The sequence below is a fragment of the Squalius cephalus genome (assembly GCF_949319135.1).
Source record: "Squalius cephalus genome assembly, chromosome: 13".
In the NCBI taxonomy this organism is placed as follows: Eukaryota; Metazoa; Chordata; class Actinopteri; order Cypriniformes; family Leuciscidae; genus Squalius; species Squalius cephalus.
Window position 1 is genome coordinate 36,987,254 of NC_137134.1, and position 19,681 is coordinate 37,006,934.

General features: G+C 37.0%; 1 protein-coding gene across 3 annotated transcripts; it reads right to left on the reverse strand.

Annotated features, from left to right (window-relative positions):
- Positions 1 to 754: 754 nt before the first annotated feature.
- Positions 755 to 18,700, reverse strand: LOC307170056 (uncharacterized protein). Of its 3 annotated transcripts, none has more exons than XM_079891055.1 (4): positions 18,510 to 18,526; positions 17,325 to 17,550; positions 15,668 to 16,363; positions 755 to 1,865 (listed from the first exon to the last, which is right to left on the reverse strand). In XM_079891055.1, exons 2-4 carry the CDS (start codon positions 17,356 to 17,358, stop codon positions 991 to 993), a joined length of 1,605 nt encoding a protein of 534 aa, XP_079747181.1. In that variant the 5' UTR covers positions 17,359 to 17,550; positions 18,510 to 18,526; the 3' UTR covers positions 755 to 990. The 3 variants fall into 3 exon arrangements, with proteins under 3 accessions (XP_079747181.1, XP_079747182.1, XP_079747183.1); XM_079891056.1 differs by lacking the exon at positions 755 to 1,865 and adding an exon at positions 11,336 to 14,257 and having other exon boundaries at positions 18,510 to 18,700; XM_079891057.1 differs by lacking the exons at positions 755 to 1,865; positions 18,510 to 18,526 and adding exons at positions 11,336 to 14,257; positions 17,938 to 17,985.
- Positions 18,701 to 19,681: the final 981 nt, after the last annotated feature.

A 19,681-nucleotide genomic window follows, 5' to 3' on the forward strand; every position in this document is an offset into this window, starting at 1 on the left:
TATTTCCCAACCCTACCGGCTGAAGTTTTAGCTAAACTTTAGGCTAATGATAGCTACATTATTATCACTGTTAAATTGTTATTTAACAATTAGCCTACATTCAGTCCTGGATTAATAATTCAGTTTGTTGCGCCCCCCCCCCCCCCCCCACACACACACATTTTTTTAGCACCAGCCACATCTATATATATTTATAAATTACTTCGTGAAGCAAAAACAAGAAAGTAAAAGTAAAAACGAACAAATTTAAAAGATATCAAAGCATATCCAGATAATAAAAGTGAAAGTCAGTTGCAAACCTGCATTACAGTATATCTTTACATCTGTTTTCTAAATACACAACAAGAGGAAGAACTAGTTAATTTAAAAACAACAATGAAGTCAAGTCAAGTCAAGTCAAGTTTATTTATATAGCGCTTTTCACAACATAGGTTGTATCAAAGCAGCTTCACAGTAATAAATTAAAACAATACATCAATGTTTGTTTCTAATGGAACGTCCATGTTTGGTAATGCTGATCAATAGTATCGTTGATTGATTAGTTAAATTAAATATCCAAATATCCCCAACTGAGCAAGCCAAAGGCAACAGAAGAACAAGTTAAAAATAAGCAATGAAGAACAAGTTAAAAATAAATCAGCCTCTTCTTCAGCTTTTTGAACAAGAACAATTTGAACCTGTTATTTATATAGTATAATAGTATTGAATATTATAATACTATCATTTATATCATGAAGGAAAATGATATGCAAGAATAAAACTAATAGATATTGTCCATCTTTGAGTTGATCTGAATCTCAGTAGAAACTGCTGGTCTTTAAAATTAACTTTATTCAATGTGACAAATTTAGATGATGTTTCTTTTGTTCTGCCGCTGTTGCTGGTTAGGATGCATTTATATTGAAGATATTTTATTACTTAACAGTATTATTGTGTCACGTTTGTTGAGGATGCGGCATCAGACTTGAAAGTGCTGGATCTGAAGATGATCTACTTACTGTGATTGTTTTTTGTGTGACTGTGTAGATTAGATGAACGAGTGAAACTCTTCCCACATGGAGTGCAGTGATACGGTTTCTCTCCAGTGTGGATCCTCTCGTGTTGTTTCACATGATCTGAATGACTGAATCTCTTGTCGCAGTGTGAACACTTGTAAGGTTTCTCTCCAGTGTGGATCCTCTCGTGTTTTTTCAGGGATCCTGAATGACTGAATCTCTTGTCGCAGTGTGAACACTTGTAAGGTTTCTCTCCAGTGTGGATCCTCTGGTGCAGTTTTAAATGTCCAGCGCTAATAAAAGTCTTCCCACACTCAAAGCACATGTGATTTCTTACACCAGTGTGTATTTTCTGATGAACTTGTAAATTCTGCAGATGTGAAAAACTCTTTCCACACAAAGAACATGAATGTGGTTTCTCCTGTGAATGAACTAACATGTGGCTCTTCAGGCCTGAAGCCCTCAAAAATGTTTTACCACACTGATCACATTCGTGCAGTTTCTCTCCAGTGTGGATGATCATGTGAGTCTTAAGGTTACAATTTTGGTTAAAATCTTTTCCGCACTGATCACATGTGAACGGTTTCTCTCCAGTGTGGATGATCATGTGAGTCTTAAGGTTACAATTTTGGTTAAAATCTTTTCCGCACTGATCACATGTGAACGGTTTCTCTCCAGTGTGGATCCTCATGTGAACCTTGAGATTCGGTTTGTGTGTGAAACTCTTTCCACACTGACGGCAAGTGAAACATTTCTTGTCTCTTCTTTTCAGTAAAGAAATACTTTCAGTCTGTGAGTGAGGTTTAGCTCCAGTTTTGACCTGATGATGTTTCTCCTCCTCTTCACTCTCCTCATTCTCCAGCATCACGTCTGAAATGATAGTTAAAAAAAGTTATATTTTAAATAATCATCAAAATACAGAGAGAAATGTGGCATCTGCAGTCAGGAGACGTCATAAGCGTTCCTGCTGGAAGGGCTGCACGATATATCGTTTTAGCATCGATATCACGATGTGCGATGTCAAGTATAGGGAACACGTGTGATTCGCGGATTGACTGCAAAGTTGTGGCGAGTCTCCTTGTGAAGACAGCAGGTTATGTGTTGTAAACAATCGTGAAATAAAACGAATGCACACATTACACACTAACTAAAGTTAGAAAAGTGAAATCATAATCAACCACCCCTTTAAATTTATACAGTGAAGTCTATGCAGCGTTATTTTACATTTGATTATTCAATATCTATACCTGAATAGTTAAGATTCCCCTAAAACAACATAAAGCACTTCTTATCGTATTTATCTATGCTTTAATTTATTAATTATTTACTCACTCCTCTACAAAATCACCCCAATCAGCCTAGAATGATTAGTTCTTTACAAATATTAATTTGTAAAGCTAATGTTATTGAGCTACTCTAATCAGCTGGTGATCTGGTGGTACATTTTTTTCATATCCACTGTTGGGGAAAGTTACTTTTAAAAGTAATGCATTACAATATTGTGTTACTTCCTAAAAAAGTAACTAATTGCATTACTTATTTACTTTTGCGTTACTTTTTCTCACCTGGGCTGGGCTCGCTTGTTTTTTTGTCAAACGTAAAGGCCCTTTCACACCAAAAATGTAATGTAAATTCACATCTGTACATCAAACAAACCTTTCAGCTGCTGCTGTTCTGGATTGCAGAAGAATAGGACACAGGAAAAGAAAGTTTAACCCTTCAGCAATTAAAACAAAATGAAAAATCAGATTTTTATCTGAATTGGATCATCGAAGGTCAGTAGCAAATACATTGGTTAATTAAGTGAGATTTAAAGTCCCCCTGTAGTCAATAATTGTTTCCCTTAAAACTCATCTTTGATCACCAAAATTACATATTAAAAAAAAATTTCCAGTGAAAAAAAAAACTCTTCATGCCTTAAAGAAACTTGAATGCACCTCTACAACCTTGCTTCATTTAGTATACGCGGTTCTATGAATATGCAAATGAGCCCCGCCTCCACTCACTCACGCTAGCTCAGAGATTCACTCGGCCAACTTATTGAGGTAAACGCTGCACAATGGTGTTGCTCTTTACAACGTCGGACACATGATGGTAATTAATGTGATTAGCCTTTTGCTTGACTATGTTATAAAACAGCTAATAATGTGTTGCTAATGTTACACAAACCAATGGTGTTGGCATGAATTTGCACATGTGTTGAAGCACATTAAAAACACCACATGGACGTATAAACAACATTAAAAACTTGATTTTCACCACAGGGCGACTTTAATACATAAAGTATATTGGTGTAACAATTATTGCACTTTTTTTCCCACAATTACTGAATACTGAATCTGTTGAATTAGAAAATAAGCATCATGTTCACACACAGTGCACACAACACAAGTGCTATCGGAAATGTCCCACTTCCCACTGAAGTCGTGATTACGAGCTCATCGTACTCAAATTTTGACTTGAGAGGGCCAAAAATGAATGTCCAAATTTTTAACTAGATACTTCCGGTAGCACATGAACTTATAGATGGATAGTATCGGTAGTGATGATGCATTACTACTAATTTCTCTGCCAGGTAAGGGTGAGACAAAATATCAATATGGCGATATATCATTGTTCTTCTCCCTGCGATGACTGATACGCTGGCAGTAGCCCTTAACACATAAATGAGGGAAACTTGAACATGAATTAACTAGCATAAGAAAATAGGTTTTTAATTTCTCATATTTAATAATGAGAAATAGTGTTTATTAAAATACCAGCAAAGCTGAAAAAATCCTAGAGGAAACACTAAACTCTTAAGATTTTTCCATACTACAAACACTAAATCTGAACTTACCTAAAGCTTTATAACTTTAATGTTCTTCAGCCTCACTAATGAAGAATCAGGAATAAACACCAACCTCTTTGTTCTTCAGTGTGTTTCATTCTGCAGTGTTCTGGATCTCTCATGTTCTCACTGTCCTTCAATAAACTCTGTCTTTGCAGATTTCAGCTCTTCCTGATGGTTTGATGCTCGTCTTCACTTGTAGCTGATGGGAATATTCCAGCATTTATTGGTGAATTGCAGTGGGAGGAGCTTCACTGAAGGAGGAGGAGCTTCACTGAAGGAGGAGGAGCAGATCCGACAAAATCAAGAAGAAATCACTTACTGAGTTTTTTATACTAATTTTTATACTAATTTGCACATTTTAAATTTATGTTCACCTATCACCTATCTATTAATGAAACTTTTAACTTTTATCTTACCTCTAATTTATATATAGGCAAAGATGTAGATATTGCCAAGAAATAAATAGCCCAAATGTTTAATAACTTATTTTTATGTACTTTATTTTTGTGTTTAACTTTTATATGAAACACGGTTAATCACAGATTCATTAAATGCTCTTATGAAACTTACCTATATCTTGTAGATGTCACAATAGCTGATCGTGTCGTTTGCTCAAATCTGTTGACAATAAAATGTATGAAGGACTAAAAATGACAGAACGAAAAATAAATAAATAAATAAAAGTAGAAAGAAAAAAATAAATGCAGAAATAATAGTAAAAATAAATACATTTTGGTAATATAAATGGCTATTTCTGTATTTTTACATGTATTTATTTATTTATGCATTTCTATATGTATTTATTTATGTATTTATACATTTATTTATATATTTATGTATTTATATATGTATTTATTTATACATTTATTTATTCCTACATTTATTTATTTCTGTATTTCTACATTTATTTATTTCTGTATTTCTACATTTATTTATTTCTGTATTTCCACATTTCTACATTTATTTTTCCCTGCGCATGTATGCTAATTGACCAATGGCTAACCACGCCTCCTCCACTCACTCAGTCAACAATGTTGACTCAACATTCGGTAACAGGCGCTTTGGCAGCTGTCACAGTAGGAGACATGATTTTATGGAGACAGAAAGATTATATATCATCTCGATGTCACCAAAAGGGCCTTAAATATGCATTGGAGGGTTATATTAATAATTGTATTGTTGAGAAGGTCGATAAGCTTCAGCTCCAGAACAAAGATTTACAGTTCACAGTGTAAATGTTATAGTTTGGTGCTATTTCGCTTCAAACGCTCGCTTTATACGCGCGTCCTATTCGCTTTGGATTCAAAATGTTCAAGCGTCGAACTAGACGCGGATACACGCGAATTTGACGCTCTATTCGCGTTTGGTGTGAGCGCAGAATAAAGAACAGGCTGCGATGTCAAGATTGCATTGCTGGAATGTGTGTGTGTGTGTCAGAGAGCGGGCGCCGGGGCGCGATCGAACAGTGGGAACATAAAAACATACTCCATTTTGTTCATACAGCATAGACTGTAAAAAAAGATGGACGACGCCCCTTCGCTCTCTTCCATTGATGAGAACTGAAGCCGCCAGAGTCCCGATATGGCACTGACATCTTGGAACCAAGCGGCAACATTCTGATCTGAAAAATGAAGCCTACCCGGAAGTTCGAAAAACTGCAATACATCGAAAATCCGCTAGAGGGAGGTCCCAAAAGGGAGCAAATGTCCATAGCCCCCATGTTAAAATGTCCGTTTTCACAGCATAAATTCATGTTTTTACAAGTTGGCCCCATGGACTTTTATTGTATTTTTCGATAGCTTCCGAGTGCCTGACAACTGTGAGGGGGGTGAATTTTTTTCTAACTTGTTAGTTTAGATCGTATTTAGATATAAAATATATGACAATAAGGGCGTGGTTAACTTTGAGTGACAGCTTGATTGACAGCTGACAAGGCAGCGCCACGGAGAATGACAACAAGAAGCGCCATTTTTTAATACAGTTGACATATAATACTACTGTTTATGTATCATGAAATGTAGTTTTAAGAGTTTTTCAGGCGAGAATGTAGTTGTTTAAAGCTCAAATCTGTGGTTTATTTAAAGATTTATGAAAATGTTATCCAGTTGATCCAGCGATGACCGGGCGCTCGGCGTTCATGTACCCCACCTGGAGCAGTCTTTCATCGGCTTGACGTTATGAGGTTTGCCGCCAATGCCGCGGACTCTGGCGTCTCTTTAGTGGTTAAACATGAGATATTGTGTATATCTATATCATCTTGTCTATATCTAATGGGCGATTTTTGGTCTTGTGAATCTAAATTTTTTTCCCTGGGCAATCGTTTTGGCTGAGGGGAAGTTTCATAACTTTATAAGCTATTTAACTTTACTGATGTAAGTTATAGACTAGCGCTGACTTTGTATGTTTAACTGAATTGTTTGCTTTATTTGTATAGCTTCTTATACCTTTTTCGTATACTTTTATAATGGCTAATATTGATAAAACTGAAATTTAACAAAAAGAGACTGGGTTAAGTTTTGTCATTTTAAATTTTAATACAACGAAGATGATCTGTAATGTTGTTTACTGCAAAATCTGTTGTTTAGTACAAATGCACATATTGCCTGGACCATAAAATGTGTAATATTTTTATATTATATTTAAAACGAAAAGAGGCAGGTTTGTGTTTTATATTTTGTTTTTTCATAAATAGGCAAACGTTATGTGGAGTTGAATATAATCAATATGCGTTGCCTGAACCACATTTGTGTGGCTATAATGTTTAAGATTTCTTTAAATGAAAACGAAAAGAGTTCGTATGGTGTTTTATAACATATTTCGTTGCCTAAAAGATACACAGAGATAACCGGAGTAGCAGAGCGAGCTGAGTGACGCGCGCTGCGTTAGAAGGTGGGCGGGGTTAGGATTTCCCAAGATTTTCCAAGATGGCGCCGCCCATACCCCCCATAAACGGCTTCAAACCCGTTCTTCAGAAAGTCTATGGGTGACGTCACAGACGCTTTGTCCATATTTTTTACAGTCTATGCTTGGAACTTGAGTCTGCGCAGTAGCGATCTCGGGACCAGACCTGCGCAGTAGTGAGCAGGAAGTAAAGCCGCGAAATCAACGCTCCGCCCTCACTCTCGCAGGGAAAGTGCATTCTGCACACTTTTTAAAAAATTGATTGCAGTACGACAAGAGGCTTATTAAAATAAAGTAAATACAATCACCTCAGTCCTCCGAAGATCCCGAAATAAATGTCCGTTGGTGCTGCAGTGACTACTTCGCTCGGAGAATCTGTCAATCACAGCTGTCAATCATGACCAGTGGCGGCTGGTGAAAAATATCTTAGGTGGGGCTGTCATATTCAGCCAGTTTCAATAGTCTGGTAACCATGGGAGTATTAGGCCTACTTTCTGCCCTTGGTATGTGTATTGTGCTTTGATGTTTATTTTGTTCTATTCCTTAACCCAGTCCCAGTGGTTCTCAAATTTTTTAGAGTTGTAGCCTACCCCAAGAGGCTTTAACATCCTTCTGCGTACACAGTCACACCTTTTACAGTAAGGGACAATATTTGCCCCCTTAAATCGATTTTTTTCAAGTGCATTTTTACCTTTACAAATATCTTTATAAAATAAATAATGCTTTGAATTAAAAAAAAAAGTTAAATAGATAAATATGCAATGATGGTAAAAACGAAGTGATGCTTTTAAATATTAAATTAAAACCGCCAGTAGGTGATGAGTCATCGAGTCATTCATTCAGTAACGAAGCAAGTGACTGTATTTATGAATTAATCATTGAATCGTTGACTCTAAAGATTCGTTCACAATCATTGCTGTGTGCTGCAGTTCTGCTGTGGCTTTCATTGGAGCTATTCATTTATTGTAAAAATACTGACAACTGTGTTGAAAATGAACATCACTTAATATTAATATTTCGTTTGTTGAACTGTTGTAAAAAAAAAAAAAATCTATGTCACATTCGCAATCGTGTGGATCTTCATATAATGTGATCAACATTAAACACAGGAACTCACACAGGGTATGTGTTTGTATCGAAGAGAGTTTGAATCTTATATCGATCTCCATGCTCATCCTGTGTCTATATTTGTTCTTCATGCTAGTAAGTGCTAACTTAAATCCCTACTTTTACAAAGGTAACGTACATTGTCGAGAACGGCAGTATAGCGCGATTTGCTGAGGCAGCAATCTGCACAAGACCTGTCAAATAGCCTAACGTTACACGCTGCTTAAATGCAGACAGTTTTGACCGCAAAAGATGAGGTAATTTGATCGTATGTCATGCATTTACAGCATTTAACCTGAGAGAAATGCATGCTCGGTTTAAATCTTATTTTAAGATGAGGTAGTAACGGCAAAATTCAGCATTTTGTTCCTTCTGTCACCTCACGGTTTGAGAACCACCACAAACCCAGTTTGAGAACCACTGCCTTTACATATCTTTGTAAAACAAATAATAATAATACTAATATTACAAATAATTATTAGTGTTACACAATTTAACACAAACTGCATGATACCAGTGCTCTGTGAAAAAGTCAGTAATTATTTAATGCCATATACAAGACTGAAGCATTCTTATACAAAAACAAACAAATTGCACAATCTTTCCATTTGCATTTGAAATTTAACTCAAAAAGTTTAGTTAGGCTACTTTCTCAGAAAGGTCCCTCACTTCGGTAACTGTCCATGTTGGATCTGTCCCTGTTGTTTTAAAAAGTAATCACGGAAAGCAAAACAAGGAATTAGCATGACCGCATCAAGCTAGCCAGGCCAATAGCTGTCTGTGTCTGATGGAGATAGGCGCGCATGAGCGCGTGCGCGGGCGGGCACGCGCAGCTTGGGGCGCTAACAGAAGCGCCCATAGCTGACTAGATTTGAGCTCGGTGATTGGCTACAGTTTATGTCAAACATGTATATCTTAAATCAGCAATTGGCTAAGCTGCTCCACAGACCCGCCTCTCTGGGGCGATTTCTCCAGCGCCCCAGAGCTGATGAGACGTGCACGCTGGTGGAGGAGACGTGTTGAAAAAGCAGACATTTTTAATTTCTATCATATTTTTCACATATACTGGGTGTATTTAACATCTTAAACACAAATACTGACAATTTGTATGTATGATTTATGTATGTATTTACTTATTTAATGAGTGTGGCTCATAAACTGTGGTCTGGCTCATGGGGGGGGCGGCACCCTAGCGCCCTCTATTGGCCAGCCGCCCCTGATCATGACGTTACACCACTGCTTCACGTAACTAACTAAAAACCAACTTATTTTTGAAACAGACACTTGAACTTACATCAGCGTGATAAAAACGACAGCAAATGAAATAAACCACCTTTGGAAAAAGATATTTGAAGTGTAATTTAATTGTTTAGTTGGTCTCGCGTCCCGTTGAATAACACGGGGAGGCGGGGCTTATGACCTATACTAGGACCAGCCACCGGGGGGCGATCGAGACGTTTTGGCTTCACTTTTCAGGGCTTGTGCGGCACGCTTGTCATACAGGACATAATTAAAACTGCAAAGTGTTTAGCCTACTTACATTTGTGTAAAACACAACATTGTGCTTTTGTCAAACTGTAAACTCTTGTCAAACTGTAACCTACAACTGTCACCCAACCAAAATCACACACACACACTGTTTAAAAGCCAAAATGACAAGAAAAAAACATAAAAACGAATGAAAACTGATAACCGCAATGCACTGCAATGGACGAGGAAGCAGAGAATGTCCAAGTGTATTGGGTTAGCTATGCGTACAGTAATTGGCTCATCGCGTTTGGGGGCGTGGCTTAGCCATTGGTCAATTAGCATACATGCGCAGGGAAAAATAAATGTAGAAATGTGGAAATACAGAAATAAATAAATGTAGAAATGTGGAAATACAGAAATAAATAAATGTAGAAATGTGGAAATACAGAAATAAATAAATGTAGGAATAAATAAATGTATAAATAAATACATAAATAAATATATAAATACATAAATATATAAATAAATGTATAAATAAATACATATAGAAATGCATAAATAAATAAATACATGTAAAAATACAGAAATAGCCATTTATATTACCAAAATGTATTTATTTTTACTATTATTTCTGCATTTATTTATTTATTTCTACTTTTATTTATTTATTTATTTATTTTTCGTTCTGTCATTTTTAGTCCTTCATAAAAATGAGCTTAATGTGTCAATTTACAGATCTGAAGACATCAGCATAATGAATGAGGAGAAAACAGGATCTATTGACATGAAATAAAGAGGCTTTTCAGCTGCTCTGATAATAGTGATGAGCCATAGACTATCAATACTCATTCAACAAGCCATTCGGGATCAGCAGATCATCTCACTTTATAGCCTAATTGCTGCTAGAAACAGATTGTTTGAGTCAGAATATCTGCTAAAAAGACTATAAATTCAAAAGACAGACACTATAATGACACCCATCTTTATCAACCATTGTAATTTTTCTATATAAATATAATTATAGTTTTATCCTAATAACGTTCATAACACTTACTTCGCTAGCATCCTACCGTTTTGTGTGTGAAGAGAAATACATATAAAAACGTATTCTTTGAGTGTTTTAGGCAGCAGACACAAATAGCGCCGAACCCGATGAAAACCATCAGGAAATGTCGCCGTAAAATGATATTTAAACTGTATAAAGAGTATTTTACAATTACGTGAAATAGCGTGAACAGTTTACCTCAGAAGTCTCGACACTGACGGGGCGCGCGCGTGATGACGTCATCACCGCAAGCCGAAATCAACAGCAGCAAATATTATATTATTTCAGTTTGTGTATATATATATATATATATATATATATATATATATATACTTAGACAACGTTTAAACTCAAATGTAATTGATTATATTATAGTGAATTTTTGGATAAATTTGGGTTTCCAGTTACACCGAAAGATTATGCTGTTGTATTTGATGTCATACCTCAATACATTTTGTAAGAACTTGTGGAAGGGATTTTTCTGAGGCAATATATGTTAAATACAGCATTGACAGACATTGATATTCTGAAATACAGTTGTACTAATAAACATATTAGGATTATAAGATGGAATCATAAAAGCTAAACTGTTGTCCAGTGCATTTAGAAATATAAACTGGAATAAAGCTTGGTGTATTTGTGAAGCATACTGTTTAAATAATAAAATACAAGTGATTACATTACATACAAATTGTACAAAGTATATATCCAGCTAAAAGTGTGTTAGAGAGGTTTAATTTAGAAATTGATTATTCATGTAATTTTTGTTCAATAGAAAAATCTATTATCTTAAAAAGATCTATCCATCTGTTTTGTAATTGTATAGGCCTATACACAAAGATTTTGGGGTAGATGTGGAAAGGAAAACAAATGTTATGAATAAATTAAATAATTTTGATATGTATTATTCCAATGAAAGTAATAATAATAATAATTTTACTTTTATTAACTTTTTATTATGTTGGGAAATTTTCATTTAGAGAAGTAGAAATGATCAGGATCCAAGCCAAATTGTATTCATTTTCAGCGTGAATGCCACGAAAAACACATGGGAAAGAGCTGTAAGATTGACTGTACAAAATAGATTTTAGAAGAAATCTGAGGTATATTTTTACAGACTGCCGGAAGCTACAGAACAGAGAAGCAAATGAGTCGTTGCAATTCACAGAAACAACTGGATCCAGGCAGAGAAAGGTGGATTTGCAGTTGTCACACATGCTGAACTATGTTACTGCGCCATTTTAGGGTTGTGTTCTTCCCTTTCTGTTTCAGTTATTCAAAAATATGTAAAATGATATACAAGAATAAAACATTTAGGCTGCTTTCAGACTGTCAGTCCAAATCCGATTTTTGTGCATTTCCGATTGAAATCTGATCAGATTAAGTGTGTAAAAAAATAATATATATATAAAAAAAAACAGGCATGAAATTTGATTTTAACAAATCCGTTTCAAGCTACTTTAAATGTGTGATTTGAAATCCTATTCAAATCGCATTTTGGGAAATCTGTCTCAGTCTGACTGCTTTGGTCAGATTTCGCGTGGCTTATGTGACTTTCTCACACTGTGTAAAATGTAAACGTCAGATGTTGTTATAGGAAACATCTCTGCAGAAACAAGGTTGTGTTGTTGCAAAGTTGAAAATGACAATATAACAGAGACATGTTTTGAAACCGGCGAAGACGACAGCAGGGAATAAAGCCGCTAGGACGAATTTGGTCAGTATCGGTCTGGATGAAACTGAATAAAGGTTTGGTTCGTTTCTAGTGTGAATGCATTTTCTGCATGGCTCGTAGTTTCAGACCATTTACAGGAAGTTCTGGTGGTTCCCGCAGGATTGCTTGCAGTCTTCTCCTCCTTTCCTGCCGGCGACGATCAAATGTTCGCAAAACGAGGACGTTCATTTGGCGAATGTGAACTAGCCTTGAGCATAGCTGGCGCTGCAGGGAGTAATGCCGTAATAATAACAGTATAGTGGCAACGATATGCGTCTGTTCATTCATTCCTGTAAAAGTTACCCGCCGAACTGACAACACGCTAACGTCAGACGCACGTCCGTTTACAAACCAATCAGTGTCAAGATGCAGCCCACATAAGCCCCTTTCACACAGCGCGATGATCCCAGCAAATTGCCGGGAAATTGCCAGAACGCCTTGTGTGTGAACGCAAACATTACCCGGGATTGATGCTGGGTTGGGGACCGAGTAACATTGACGTGTTCAGTCCCGGAAAGTGCACTGTGTGAACAAAAGCCGTAATAATGCCGTGTCGTAGTGATGACGCTGAAGCCGGGATCATTCTCCAGCTGTGAAACGGTACATAATGCGCTAGTTTATGATCGAATCAGAGAAATAAAATGCACAAGCGTGGTTTCTCGAGAGAAATCGCGGCTCATAAGCAAACTTAAGACGCTGCTGAGACATTACAAGTCACATCGATGTCACGTGTCTTTACGAGATTTTTACGGGTTGTGTGTGAACGCACTCTCTGATTCTGGAAAATCACTGGCAGTGTGAATGAACCAAAATCAAATCCCGGGTCACTTTATCTGTGTATTTTCCAGAATCTCTGTGTGAAAGGGGCTATGGATGATGACGACAGGACGCAAGCATGTCATGTAAAGTTCTTTAGTGCGCTCACATAATTGCAATGTGAAACCAAACCAAAACTAACCGAATGTATACAATGTATCAAAACATGAACTTTGGTTCGGATCGTGTTGCGGACTCTCAGGTGTGAAAACGCCCATAGGATGCTCTCACACTGGCAGTTTAGTTCGGAACGGGGTGCGGTTCGCATGAAAAATCGCTAATGTGAACGCTGTCATGCGGACCGTGGTGCGCACTGGGGTACCGAACCCGAGACTCCCTGGAGGAGGCGCTCTGAGTTCGGTCGCTCCCGAACCGTGCATTTTTTTAAACGGGTTTCAAAGTGCAAGTTTTTGAAAATAATGCCGTTATTATCACAGTGTAAACTACAAAAATGTAAATGTGTATTACCTGTTCAATCTATAGGTGTGTAGTGTTTCTTTACAAAGTGACATCGCCCAATACAGCGTTTTTAGCCGCTTTCACAGATACGAGTGAACTGGGATCATTTTGACAACATTGTCATCTCAATGCACAAAAGCTAAATTTGCACAAAAAAAAATTTATTTCTGATTTTAGTGCATTGTTGTCTTCTAAATGTACCCTCAGTATTGAAGATATTTTATTGCTCTGCTGTGTTACTGTCACGTTTGATGAGGATGCAGTTTCACACTTGAAAGTGCTGGATATGAGGATGATCTATTTCCTGTGATTGTTTTTCGTATGTCTGCGTAGAGCAGATGAATGACTGAAGCTCTTCCCACATGCAGTGCAGTGATAAGGTTTCTCTCCAGTGTGGATCCTCTCGTGTTGCTTCAGATGTCCTGGCCGACAGAATCTCTTGTCGCAGTGTGAACACTTGTAAGGTTTCTCTCCAGTGTGAGTCCCCTCGTGCCGTTTCAAACATGCAGTTGTAATAAAACTCTTCCCACACTCAAAGCACACATGAACTTTTTCACCAGTGTGTATTTTCTGATGTACTTTTAAATTATGCAGTTGTGAAAAACTCTTTCCACACAAAGAACACGAATGTGGTTTCTCCTGTGAATGAACTGTCATGTGGCTCTTCAGATGTGAAGCCCTCAAAAATGTTTTCCCGCACTGATCACATGTGAACGGTTTCTCTCCAGTGTGGATCCTCATGTGAACCTTGAGATTTGGTTTGTGTGTGAAACTCTTTCCACACTGACGGCAAGTGAAACATTTCTTGTCTCTTCTTTTCAGTAAAGAAATACTTTCAGTCTGTGAGTGAGGATTTTCTTCAGTTTTGACATGATGTTTCTCCTCCTCTTCACTCTCCTCATTCTTCAGCATCAGGCCTGAAATTAAAAGTAAAAGAGTTGCATATTAGAAAAATGCATTTCCGGAGGAACTGCGAAGTGTGCTTGCTCGGTGCGGTTCACTAACGTTAGCAGGTAGTGGATAAGGGTGCGTTGAAGTTTGCTTGATCTGAGAATTTCAACAATAGTACTTTTTTCAAGATTGTGCAAAAAGGTGAAAAGTTATGTGCATTAAGAGACATGTCTGCAATGTGGAGTAGTGCCAATGGCATTGTTTATGTGGCTTGGTTGTTGGTTTTGAAATAATTGGTTATGAATATACAGCAGAGAGTGGGAGTGTTTTGGGTGATGAAATAGTAGCTTATTGAAAAGAAGTTGACAGTCTTCATTTACTGTATCCAATAAGCCAATACAAAACTCACCCAGCTGTTCTGTGGTTGAGTGTTCCCTTTTAATTTGATTAGGAACAAATTTACTATCTCAAATTAAGGTCTACCGTAATTAGCGATGCTTTGATTGTTGCTGTCAAGATGGTTGTCATTGCCTACACAGAAACGCTGATTTTTATAGCCTACCGTCAGTCCTCATATTGTAATTAAATGAAGAACGCTATCAGTTTCACTATTAGCTTACTCTAGCGATGCAACCACAACAACATGGATAACGCTGTTTGGCCTTGCCTAACTTTATATGACATATGCGCCATATGCTAGAGTTACACATCCCGCTGCCATTTCAGGGCTTGAATTTCGGTGCGGGAATGTGGGGATTGCGCATAATTTAAACCATTCCCGCAAGGTTAGCTTTTATAGTGCGAGAAATTCCCGCACAAATATATTCACTTCATCTCAGAACAAATGATTAAAAAATAAATTCACAGATGCGAGAAAAAAGATGTCAAACTGTCTTTTATTTTCGAATTTAATTCCTCAATCAGCGCTAGACCGGCATTCTCTGTCTTCCGCTGAGCCCTGGCCGTAGACAGATCATATGTTTCACGCTGTCAATGCAGTGGTCTGCGTTGCGCTGATCTTATTCACACTATCGAGTGTAGGTGCAGCATTCTAACACTGAGTCATAATGAGCTGTTTGTGAAGAAATTATCCGCTTCCAAATTATGTCATTTTAATCACGAAATTGAAACATTAAAAAACAATTTGCTCTTTATGGTGTGCGAGTGATAGAGCTCGGCAGCAACGAACCAACTGATCAGCTTGCAGCGTAACAACATTGAATGTTTGCATGCAACATGGAACACAAGCATGATGTATTTTGTATAAAGTTTTTTTTTTTTTTGTTATTAACTGTTTTGAGAACTGGAAATGCACAATTCATGCATACAAATCTGTAGATATTAATAAATGCAGATGATTAAATTAGACCGATGCAAGTTAAGTGAGGATGCAGTTTCACACTTGAAAGTGCTGGATCTGAAGATGGTCTACTTACAGGGATTGTTTTTTGTATGTCTGCGTAGAGAAGATGCTTGACTGAAGCTCTTCCCACATGCAGTGCAGTGATACGGTTTCTCTCCAGTGTGGATCCTCTCGTGTGTTTTCAGGGATCCTGAATCTTTGAATCTCTTGTCGCAGTGTGAACACTTGTAAGGTTTCTCTCCAGTGTGAATTCTCTGGTGCCGTTTCAAACATGCAGTTGTAATAAATCTCTTCCCACACTCAAAGCACACATGAACTTTTTCACCAGAATGTATTTTCTGATGAACTTGTAAACTCTGCAGACGTGAAAAACTCTTTCCACACAAAGAACATGAATGTGGTTTCTCCTGTGAATGAACTGTCATGTGTTTCTTCAGGCCTGAAGCCCTCAAAAACGTTTTACTACATTGATCACATTCGTGCAGTTTCTCTCCAGTGTGGATGATCATGTGTGACTTAAGGTTTCCTTTATGTGTGAAACTCTTTCCGCACTGATCACATGTGAACGGTTTCTCTCCAGTGTGGATCCTCATGTGAACCTTGAGACTCTGTGTGTGTGTGAAACTCTTTCCGCACTGACGGCAAGTGAAACATTTCTTGTCTCTTCTTTTCAGTAAAGAAATACTTTCAGTCTGTGAGTGAGTTTTTTCTCCAGTTTTGACAGGATGATGTTTCTCCTCTTCACTCTCCTCATTCTCCAGCATCACGTCTGAAACAAAAGTAAATTGTAGGGCTGTCAAGCAGTTAAATTTTTTAATATAATTATTTGAAAATCAAATTTGGCTTAGAAATTACGTCCAAAAGATCATTTAAAGTCATTATTGTGTTGGATTTGTCAGCATGCATAATTCAGCACTGAACAAAAACTCAGTTTTGAGCGGTGAGTGGTGTAACACTTCGCCTAGTATTCACACCCAGAGTAATTGCCACAAGAAAGTAAATACTCAGTAAGACAAGAAATAGAACATAAAACCAGCAATACATGATAGGAAATCACTCGCATAAAAACCCGAGTCGAAGCATTTCAAAATAGAAGGAAAAAGTCACACATCAACAACACTATTTACAGAAGCAGTGCAAAAGTTCTTATCTGGATAGACTTATCTGCATAATCCGTCATATATAATGCACGTAACCAGACTTTTCTCCTTGTACATCAACCCAGAGGGTAACAAGGAGGGTAGAAGTAAGGTGTCCTGGGGTTTAACAGTCTTTTTGATGAATAATCCTCCTGGATATTTTCAGGAAGGATTAAAGAGTTATCGACTGAGCAGAAAATCCCATAGATTTCCAGTCTGGACTCTAATGCTGCGTTCACACCAAACATGAATTGAGCGTCTGGAGCGAGTGATTTCCATGTTAAGTCAATGTAAAGACACACTGACTGTGTGTGGAGGTCCTGCGGCGCGATAGACGCGTTTAGCGCGGCACGATTGACTGATTTCGCCTCAATCAAGCGTCCAGTTCATAGAATTGAGCATCACGTGAACTAACCCCTTAAGAGCGAACGATAGGAAGAAACATTTATGGCGAAAATGGGTGAGACGTGAGTGAAGATTTGGGAAAATAAATACAGTGGAATAACTAATGGAGTATTGTTAAATTTTTAGAAAATTGGGTGACCAGATTGTAAAGCAGAATACAAAGCTTAAATGTATGGGCTCACGTACCTCTCTCATTCAACAGAAATCCAAATGTTTCCATGACTGCGATTTTCAAATTTGCGATTTTCCATGCAACATTTTATTGAGCTTCACTGAAGGAGGAGGAGCTTTGATGAAGGTGGAGGAGCTTCACTGAAGGCGGAGGAGCTTTGATGAAGGAGGAGGAGCTTCACTGAAGGCGGAGGAGCTTTGATGAAGGAGGAGGAGCTTCACTGAAGGAGGTGAAGCAGATCTGACAAAATCAAGAAAAAAAATCACTTACTGAGTTTGTTTTTATTCTAATTCACACATTTTAAGTATTAAATGTAAATCTATCTAAAGTAAAATAACTTTTACATAAATTAATTGCAAAGTGTTTTATACTTATTCATATTTTTACTTCTAAGAATTTCATCCACATACTTTATTCCTACATTTATCTTACCTCTCATTAACATATAGGCAAATATATATATAAAAAACAATTAACAGATATTGTAAAAATAAAAAAAGACAAGATAAACATGGAAAATTAAATATACAAATTTGCAAGAAACCCACCAGTTGATTTTGACTAAACTACTTGTTTTTATATGGAACATGGTTTTTCAGATTCATTAAATGTTGTTATGAAACTTGCCTATATCTTGCAGATGTCACAATAGCTGATCGTATCGTTTGCTCAAATCTGTTGACAATAAAATGAGCTTAATGTGTCAATTTACAGATCTGAAGACATCAGCATAATGAATGAGGAGAAAACAGGATCTATTGACGTGAAATAAAGAGGCTTTTCAGCTGCTCTGATAATAGTGATGAGCCATAGACTATCAATACTCATTCAACAAGCCATTCAGGATCAGCAGATCATCTCACTTTATTATAAGTATTTGCTGCTAGAAACAGATTGTTTGAGTCAGAATATCTGCTGAAAGCCTATAAAAGTGCTCTAATATTACTATTATTTCTCAAACGATGGTTCGATTGCCTAATAACTGCATTCATAACAAAAAAAGTATAGTTCAGTAACATCTTACCGATGTATGTAAGTTATGTGATGAGAAAATAGGCAAATCATAAAATCTTCTTTAAAAAAAAATCGTTTTAGTTAGCAGACAAACAAAAAGCGCCGAACCCAAAGAAAACATTTTATAAATGACCATTTAAATGTTGCTTTAACTGTCTTACTACGACATATCGTGATTTGTTTACCTCACAGAAGACTCCAGTCCACACTGACTGAACGGGGAGCGCGCGGTCGTCATGACATCATCACCACGAGACGAGATAAATTAAATTTTTTGCTTCCACAACACAAACAAACAAGGTACATAATCAAATCTCTGAATATAACAGCAATTGTTCAGCCTTAGGTTGAGCATATTTACTTACAAAACAGAAAAATCACAATAAAACAAACACAAATAATTAAATAAACTACAAAATAAAATTAATAATAATATATGTATATATTTATATGTATCCAAAAGAGAAATCAATTTAAGGGCTTTCTGGTTTTTAACCAATTGTAAAGATTTGCACAAGAGTTTAACCTCATTCATCTACTGATTAAAGTTTGGTTTAGTTTTACACTTATGAATGAAAAACTTTCCAAGACATAACAAAAAAAAAAAAAAAAAATTAGAACAAAATCAAACTTTTTGTTTTCCAGACAAATACCAAACCCAATGAACTTCACAGTGAGGGGTGTGAGTTAAAGGGGACATATCATGCTAAATGCACTTTTTTAGCCCTTAAATGCATTTTGTTGTATATTTGGAGTGTTTAGAAGTACAGAATAGATGAAATTATTCTCTTCAGGTGCTTCGTTGATATCTTTATATTCTGTTTTGGTCATATTTTTCAACCTGTTCCGATTTTTCTGTTATCTATGACGTTTTTTGAACTATCACGTCACAGTATTTGCAGCGGAACTGCCAAATAAGGACATTGACTTCCGGCCCAACACTTCGAGCAATCCGCCATTTTTATTTCTCGCTGCAATTTTGTAGTCCAAGCTAAAGGGTGCAGAAGTTATGAGAGGGTAAGTTAAAATGTTCGGTTGTTGGATGTAGTAACCCACACGCTTCATTACACCGTCTAATGTAGATGAACTGCCGCGCTTGTGGCAGGGCGCATGTTTAACTGAAAGAACGAGCAGAGAGAGAGAGACCCGGTCGCGCGCACGCACTCTCTCTCTTCGGAGCCAGGCGAAAGTGTAAGCAAGACTTCACCGTCTCTAAACTTGACGCTGTCTTGCTCTCTCTCCCTCGCACATATTAATCAAAATAAATCGACACGGTGGTAAAAGGTCGGAAGACCAAATGTTTCATGTGTAAATACAGTAACATATCATTGCGATACATCCATATGAAGACGTTGTT

Excerpts from the sequence above, each read along its gene's own strand:
- LOC307170056 (XM_079891055.1), bottom strand. The coding sequence starts at position 17,358 with ATGGAAACATTTGGATTTCTGTTGAATGAGAGAG. Across the intron at positions 16,364-17,324 it reads ATTTCTGTTGAATGAGAGAG|ACGTGATGCTGGAGAATGAG; the intron begins GTACGTGAGCCC and ends CTTTTGTTTCAG. Across the intron at positions 1,866-15,667 it reads ACATACAAAAAACAATCCCT|ACGTGATGCTGGAGAATGAG; the intron begins GTAAGTAGACCA and ends CTATCATTTCAG.